At 33.6% G+C, this 8,859-nt stretch overlaps 1 protein-coding gene across 1 annotated transcript; it reads right to left on the reverse strand.

The window, feature by feature from the left end:
* Positions 1-2,143: 2,143 nt before the first annotated feature.
* LOC145056887 (CAAX protease self-immunity protein) lies at positions 2,144-5,983 on the reverse strand. Its single transcript, XM_079004607.1, has 9 exons — positions 5,417-5,983; positions 4,411-4,562; positions 4,031-4,126; positions 3,406-3,468; positions 3,253-3,321; positions 3,019-3,121; positions 2,847-2,918; positions 2,518-2,606; positions 2,144-2,428 (listed from the first exon to the last, which is right to left on the reverse strand). The coding sequence occupies exons 1-9, from the start codon at positions 5,760-5,762 to the stop codon at positions 2,276-2,278; spliced, it is 1,143 nt and encodes a 380-aa protein (XP_078860733.1). The 5' UTR covers positions 5,763-5,983; the 3' UTR covers positions 2,144-2,275.
* Positions 5,984-8,859: the final 2,876 nt, after the last annotated feature.

Below are 8,859 nucleotides of genomic sequence, written 5' to 3' on the forward strand. Positions count from 1 at the left end.
TCACTAAATTAATTCCAAATTAATTCTTGATCAATACTAATTAAAACATATTGATTAAATATTATGATTTCTCAATTAATATATTATACTTATAATATATTAGTAAATCATAAATAGCCTCTTTCTCAAATATACATCCTGTCAGATTGTTCTGGTGAAGGCAACCCAAATGGACCATGTTACTCTCGGGTCAAGTACATACCAATTATAGTTATGGGCTTAAACACCTAATCCAACAGTCTCCCACTTGGATAAGTCTAATAACTATTATTGCAAGTAAGCCTCCAAAATCCCGACTAGCAATCGTAGCTCTCAAAAGCCGCTGTCGAACTCTGGCCTAGTCAAATGACACGTCCATTAGATAAGGGATCATATATTCCTCCATTCTAGATATCGTATGGACTGAGACATGGATTATAATCATTCTCTCTGTCTATATGTTGTTTTCCGATTTCCAATTTATGACGACCGACTAATTGAACAATTCAAATCAGTCCAGTCTTGGCCAAACGCTTAGGGTTGTCATCACTAAATCATCGAGGGGCCCACAAAACTTCTTCATGATCACTTTTATAGCTGCTCTTGATTAGAAGGATAATTTGGATTGCAAGTGAAAAGACACCTGCTACAAACCGTGTTAGCTAGAGTTGTATCGTAAGCTCCCATAGATAGTAACACGGTGTCATCTCACCTGCGATCCAAGTTTACCCTCTTTGATTTATAGCTCCGATGGACTCACATGTCTCCATTTTTCATTTGTTGGATCATATGACGAAAAATATAAGGGTGTGTTATATTAAGAAAGAACAAATTAGGGTTTTCTCTTCTTTTTGGTCGGGAATGGAGGTGGGAAAAAGAAGATCTTACATAATTTCTCCATCACAAAAACATGTACTTATATGGCCCTCTTCCTCCCAACCCCTCACCCCCTAGTAAAAATTATATACATTAATCATCGAGGAATGTTTGTATGCTTTATGTCTTCGTGATTCTTGCATGTGCTTGTTTATATGTTCTGGGCTTCGGTCTGATGTCAGGGTAAGCCGGAGGAATGCTTATATGTTATGTTATATGTATCCGGATTTCGGTCCGATTCCGGGCGGGGCCCGAGGAATGTTTATATATATGCATTGTTGATATGTTTATATGTATACCGGATCTCGGTCCGATGCCGGGCAGGGCCCGATGTAGCGGGCAAGGCCCAATGTATGTTATTATGTGATTATATGATTATGTGTATGTTATGTGGTAGTTTGGGGAGACTCACTAAGCTGCATGCTTATAGTTTTCAGTTTTGGTTTTAAGTACTTTGGTAGCAAGGAGAAGAGCTCAGGATGATTGCAGTGCACGCACTATTTGTTTAGCCTAGAATGTTTATACTCTGATATATTTGATAGATGTCTATGACATTTTAAGATACACGACTTATGATTTTTATATGATCTTTGATAACTATGGTTTTCTTAATGATTTAAAATAAAAATTTTGGATTGTACTTGTGGGATGTCTCACATATGACTTACTTGCTGCTATATGTCGACTACATTCTCTTGACCAGTCCTTTTACGAAGCTACTTCATCGCATCATCTCTTTCTTATGTAGAGAGTTATCTATGAAAAATCTTAATGACTTGTGTTGAAGTTGATGAATATTATGGTGTTACAGATATAGGTAACCGAGACTTCGTGGCTTCACAACCTCTTACGAGAGCTTCATGCTCTTATTCAGTTAGCCACTCTCATTTGCTATGATAATGTCAACATCATCTACATGTCCACCAACCTCATGTAGCACCAATAAACGAAACATATAGAGATTAACAAACACTTTGTTCGTGACAACAACCCTTGGACACATTCAAGTTTTTTGTGTCTCATCGCAATATCAGTATGTCAACATCTTCACCAAGGGACTTCGGTGCCCATTATTCCCAAAGTTTTGATCCAGTTTGAATGTTCAACAGCCTCTCATTCAAACTACGGTGGCATATTAGTGTGTATATGTACATTAGGCGCACATAGTTATAGGTCTAAACCCATGTTTGTATTATGCACTACTTTCTTGAAGGAATGAGAACCAGTAAACCAGAAAAAGACGTGTGATTTCAATGTTTTACACTTTCTGTGTCAAAATCGCCATAAGTTTGGGTCATGAAAATAGTCTCTTTGTATAGTATTTATAGTACAAAACCACACAGAATTATTGTTTACTTATATACAAGCTTCTTCATCCCAAAAGGTATAGTTTCTATTACTACTAATACTAGACCTAATTTCAGAAATTTCTCGAGTTCTTATCTTCAAGATTAAGCTGCTGAACTCGCTGGCGTAATCTTCTGCGGTGATCATGAATCTTCCAAAGCCCATGTCCGAGTATCGTTGCAGAGTAAATTCCATGCGTGATGATGGGCGCTAAAATGTTGTTTGTCTGCCAAATCATATCATAAAGAAATACATTTGTCAAAAAAGAAGATGGAAATGGAGGGCAAAATCGTCATTTCAGAAGTTTATGTGTACCTGATTCCATTCAAATCCAAGGTAAAGAGCTAGAAGTCCTTCCAGTAATGGAGAATATATCTTCTTCATTTGTCTCCTTTCATACCAGGCTGCAGAAACGTACATACATAAGTCTGAGAAATGAGGGGTAAAATGGTAAAATGGCAACTCTAGGATAGACTGGTCACAAAAAGGTTATTTTTTTCGAATCTACACAATAAATCATAGATAGAGGGGCTGAAATGTAAAATAGGAACGCCACTACCTTCTCTTTTTAAGTTCTGTCTAATGAGACTAACAATAATTGGTAGAAGGGTAGAATAGTAAAATGACAAGGTTTTATATTATACCTGCAAAAAGCTTTTTCATTTCTTGACGACCAGAACGTGAACTCAAAACTGGTGCCACAACATAAGTAGGATCTGAACACAAGCAACATGCGTTATGTGATGAAGAAACAAAATCTTGAAATATCCAAAATAAATAAATAAATAAAAATCAATAATTAAATAAATAAATAACCTTTTGGAGATGCAGCCACATAATAAAGCGAACCCGTGAGTGCAGCTGTGATCACAGCTGCAAATGCTTGTGCAAATGGTACAAATGGAGGCAATACACCGGTCTAAAAGTCAAAGAAAGTAAAAAAAAGTCAAAGAAACATCATAACATTTAGCTTTCAATGAAAGTAATTTGCTATTTTTTTTTTTTTTGCATTAACCGAATGAAAGATGTAAAGTTGTCAAGTGATCTCACCAGTGCAGCCATTCCATGTGCATTTGTTACAAGATCATTCCCCCTTAAAAACACATCAGCTAATGCACCCTACATATTTTTCAAAAAAAGATCAAGAAACTAAAAAAATATTATTAAATAATTTTATAAACAAATTTATTTGTGTAAACTCACCTGAACTGCAGCCCTGTAGAAGAGCTCCTCTCCTACTGAACTTGCAGCCACAATTAATATAAACTGCAAAAAAAAAAAAATTAATAAAATTATTGGAAATGATAATATATAGGCAAAGATCAATGTCACAACTAGCTTATTTTTCGAGCTTTTTTATCAGCTAGCAGCTAACTTTTTATTTATCAGCCTTTTCAGCTACTAGCTAGCTTTTCATTAATCAGTTGGCTTTTCAGCTAGCAACTAGTTTGTCATTTATCAGCTAGCAGCTAGCTTATAATTTATTAGCTAGTTTTTCATTTATCAGTTAGTTTTTCACCTAATAGCTAGCTATTCATTAATCGGTTGGCTTTTCAGCTAGCAACTAACTTTTCATTTATCAGCTAGCAGCTAGCTTATCATTTATCAACTAGTTTTTCATTTATCTGCTAGTTTTTCACTTATCAGCTAGTTTTTCAGCTAGCAGCTAGCTTTTCATTAATCAGTTGGCTTTTTAGCTAGCAACTAACTTTAAGCTTTTCATTTATCAGCTAGCTTTTCATTTATCAGCTAGTGTTTCACTTGTCAGCTAGTTTTTCAACTAATAGCTAACTTTTCAGCTAGTCTGCCAAACATAGCTTAAATATACCTGCCATGGAGACATTCCATAGAAAAAGCTTCTTAACTCCTCATCTTCAACATCCCGTATTGCACGAGCATGAGGCGATACCTTCACCACTTCGTCCTGCACCAAACAAATCACATTCGCTTTATTAGCAAGGGTAAAATGGTCATTACCTCACATTCAAACACTTCATGCAATCTAAAAAAGAAACGATCTTTTATTTATCCGTATCGGGTAAACTATATACGAGTCTTTCTTTTATTTAAACAACTTTATAATATCAAGTCACGGAAAAAGAGGCTTTCTTTCCCCATAAAGTTCCTAACTTTTTACAAATTTGTGTGAGTATGTTGTCATTTTCTCAAATATTAGATTAAAGATTAAAGATTAAAGATTGATCATACGTCTAGAATAAAAAGAAGGGCCATAATAGGAGGAGCAGCATATCCGAGTCCTTGAACAATTGCATCTAATGATGGTGAATATCCTCCTGTGCTATCGATTCCTGTTGTTGAACATATAAAATTTCCTACAAATGCCATTGCACCATAAATTCCTGTTTTCACAAAAAAAAAAAAAAAAAAAAAAAAAAAAAAAAAAAAAAAGATTAAAATTCGTTAAATTAATCATCTAAAGAGAACAATAAAAACAACATAACAACCGAAATCTTGATAGAAAGCATAACAACAAAATCTTTTTGTTACATACAAGAAAGAAAGATTACACTTTGAAAAAGTGGAGAGTTTTGGATAAAAAGCATATGATGGTTTATTTGCATTTACACTTTAATCGTTTTGTTATAGTCAATTATCTAATTCTGATTCTTAATAAAACTTGGTACTTCCGTTTTAGGGTTGGAATTAGGAAATCAATAATCTAGCTTTTTGATGCAATCATATCCTGTTTCATTTTCTTGATTGAGTTAATTGTGGATGGATTGTAGAACATGTGTGTAATAGGCCAAAATTAAACGATATGTTTACCAAAAAACAAAAAGGGTATACATGAATTTTTCACTTTTATTAGAAAGGAAGATGCAATCATGAAGAATAGTGAATTATGAAAAGGCAAAATCCTATGGTGAAATTTTGGCAATTGGATAGTAGATTCCAGACATGCTTATTAGTTATTACCCTAAAATGGTGCTCAGATTTTACTGTGATGTTGTCTCTCCCAAATTGAATATCCACATAAATGATAAAAACCCTACTTTTTTCTTCAAAGTTCAAACAAACAAAATCTCCATTGATCGATGTTCGTTAGAGATATCAAAAATCAAAACCCCGTCGTGGATCACCATCGAATCGACTATTCGATCAAGTACAACCATTAATGTCCTCATTCAAGTTTCAATACACAATGGAATTTTGTTTTGAAGTTTTAATTTAGGGAAAGGAAATGGAAACTAACCGATTCCATAGCTGAGTCTGACAACAGCACCGATTTTGTCCCAAACTGGAAACTCAGCATCTGGGAATGTCTGGTTAAATGTAGTGACCTCCATTGCAGAACTTGTATAGCTTGCTCCGACGCTACCACCGCCGCCAGCGACAGCGCTCTTCCTCTCTCCTGTATCGATCCCCTCACCACCATTTCTCTCGACCGTAGCTCTCACGCTTACTGCTCTTTTTAACGAAACGTACCTCCGTTTCTTTAATCTCTCCGGCAACCAGACACTTCCTCTGCTACAGCAGTAAGCGGAAGTAGTCGGAGTTGGGTTAGTCGTCGGAGCTCTTAAAACCATCGGAAACTCCATGAAACCGTGTAGTTTCACCACTTCGAATCAACCCCACCTCGAATTAGCATAATATCGTGATGAATGATTGATGAGTTAGTATTTAGAGGTTTTGATCGAGTGGATGAAACGATTTGTTGGTTTTTGTAGCTGTGGGTGTAAGACGGAATAGTCGTGACCGAGGGTCTCTGGTGTCCAGGGAAACTGACGTAGATGATGAAGGTATGATGGGGATGTATCATGTATGTATGATCGTCAGATCTATAGTGTGTTTATGGTCCCACAGATTTGAACTTCATATCATGAAGAATCGAAATGGCCAATGAGATTCGTATATGGAGATAATGCTGCATATATCTCCATTTTTAAAGGATAAAATATATGTTTAAGAATAGATCTTGATCTCCATTTATGTAGCATAGCACCTATAGATTCTTGCAAATCATATTTGACTATTTGTGTAGATAAAATGAGTAGCATTAAAAATTTAATTTACAATCATGTTAAATTAAATACTTTCAAATAAAAATAAAAATAAAAAATCATAATAAATTGCAAAAATAAATACTAATAAAATCATATCATATATTTAAAAACTAATATTATTATATTTTCATAAAACTAATAAAACTCATCTATATCTATATTACTTAATAAATAAAAATAATTTGGCACACATGGCTTTTTTTTAAGTATTAGTTAAAAAAATTCATGTTGACACGTGACAGTCTTAAATATTTTTTTCTATTAATTCAGTCTTTGAAATTCAATAATTCAAGATTATTAAATTTGAAATTTAAATTTTGAATTAAGTTTCGTTATCATTATTTAGATTTTAATCAACTATTTAGATTATTTATTTTATTGACATATATTATGAGAAAATATAAATAATTTCAAAACTATTCTAATAAATAAAAATCTTTTTATCACATGTTATACTCTCATTCATTTTGTCACATTTAATTTTTGTGGCTATAAAATTAATTTTTTTCATATGATTTTTTTATTTTATTAAATTCTATATAATATTTAAATATAATAATTGTAATAAATGTATATTAATTTCATAAATGCAACTTTCCTTTGTTAGGGTGCAAAGTCATGCTTGGATGTAATGTTTTAGGCTTTCCTCTTTGTATGTGTAAGTGGGTTGAGTCTTTTTCTATAAATAGGAAGTGAGTGACTCCCATTATGTAAGGAATCATTTGGAGTGTTAGACTAGAGAGAGAAATTGTATACAAACCCATTTGTATAATCTTTCTAGATCTAATAAGAGCTTACAAAGATTTATTTACTCTTTGTGTTCTTGATTTTACATGATGATTCACTAGATCTTTCATATTCCGCACATGCCATCATAATCAACACCACTACAATTGGTATCAGAGCGGGTGTTCTTGATTTTCATCAAGAATTGATCCTTGATGGCTATTTTGATTTGGTGATTCTTATTGTTCATTGATCTTCGTGTTTAGAGAGTGTTTTTGTTTTAGAAGTCGAATTTTTCTTTGATTTGATCCATAATTCGATTTTCTCTCTCTAGAATACTTGTTTGTATCACTTTATCTCTCTAGAAAACCCATTCAAAATCACTTTCTCTCTCTAGAATTCATCAAATTTGTGTGATCATGGTGGGTTTGCCATATGATTCTTGGATTGTGATCATTAAAGATGGGAAATATAAAGTCAATGAAGATCAATTTTATGGGTTGTTGTTAAGCAAATTGATTTCATGGGGTAATTTGGTTTCTTATGGAGGTTTGAAGGATGATCATGGAAGCTTGGTATTTCAACCACTTTGTAAGATTGCATGGTTGAATAAAATTGCTTTGTCCATATTAGTTCGTAGTAGAAATCAAAAGGAAGGAGAAGAAAGAGATTTGTTCAATAAGAAATATGTTTCTCTTATTGAAAACCCGAATGATCTTCGTGCACTTAAGTTTGTTGAAGTTCTTGACAATAGAGTTCAATGTGATGTTCTTGATGTTCAGGAAAAAGAAGTTCAAGTTGATTTTCATGATGAAAAAGTTTTTTGCTCGATTGGAGTTCAAACCGATGATATTTTGTGTTCTTGTGATTCGTTTGAAGGAATGATTCCTTATCGGAAGCCGGTGGTTCAAGAAATTCACAAATATCAAACTCCAAAAGATTTGATTCAAACTCAAAATGTTCATGTTGTTGAAAGTGGGTTTGTTCATGAAGTCAAGTCTTCAAGATGCAAAAAGATGAGAAAGAAAAAAAAGAAGAAGATGAATCGGAAGAACAAGCGGGTTTACTCACAAAAATTGTCAAATGTTGTGAAGCCAAAATCTGTGAAGCAAATTTGGGTTCCAAAGCAACAATCTCCAAAGGTTGCATTGAATTTGAAGTCAAAACCCAAATGTGTTGGTGGTTCTTTTGAAGATGTTCTTGGATCGTTGAAGAACACGAAAAACGAGTTGTACATCTCGCATGGTGGGTGGTACAATGTTCGATTTGGAGATTTTCTCATTCCGACAAAAGAACCAAGATCTTCCAACTTTGATTCGTTCGCTGAAAACGAAACTCGATTTGTCAAAAAGGTAACTCAAATTCTCAAATGGATTCCAAAACGTCCATGATTTCGATTCGTATTTTGCGTTTTTCAATTTTTGATCGATTTGCCTCATTGGATCTAATTCGTCTCAACCCCATAGTTGATCCAATTATTTTTGTTTAGATCAAAATCAATTTACACTCATCTTTTTTAATTCTCGAAATTCACTGTTCATTAAATCAAAGTCAAGTCCAAAAATCATATGAAGGATTTGTTACGATATCTTGTTATCTTGAGTACATCATTTTAATGTCCATGATTGTTACTCGATTTCTTAAGTCCATAGTTTCGATTTTGTTCCTGTTCATCAGTTTTAAGCCCATTTGATTGATTCATAAATTTGAGCCCAAAAGAATGAATCCAATACTGTTCATTTAATCGATCTCTTTATTTCTTAAAATCTGTTTACGTGTTCGTCAATATTTGTTCAGAACACGGATGTTAGCATTCAACTTTACTGGTTCATCTAATTCTTGAGTCTTGTTTTCGTTCCATCATTTTTTTAATCGACAGTTGTCATTTGTTAATATGCGAATGAGA

Source organism: Lactuca serriola, chromosome 6, assembly GCF_051521515.1.
Source record: "Lactuca serriola cultivar US96UC23 chromosome 6, Lser_US96UC23_V15, whole genome shotgun sequence".
NCBI lineage: Eukaryota > Viridiplantae > Streptophyta > Magnoliopsida > Asterales > Asteraceae > Lactuca > Lactuca serriola.

What these genes read in the sequence shown, in the direction of transcription:
- LOC145056887 (XM_079004607.1), bottom strand. Translation starts at nt 5,762, where the DNA reads ATGGAGTTTCCGATGGTTTTAAGAGCTCCGACGACTAACCCAACTCCG. An exon ending in CAGACTCAGCTATGGAATCG is followed by an intron (nt 4,563 to 5,416) that starts GTTAGTTTCCAT and finishes TTGTGAAAACAG; the next exon opens with GAATTTATGGTGCAATGGCA. An exon ending in AATGAAAAAGCTTTTTGCAG is followed by an intron (nt 2,607 to 2,846) that starts GTATAATATAAA and finishes ACGTTTCTGCAG; the next exon opens with CCTGGTATGAAAGGAGACAA.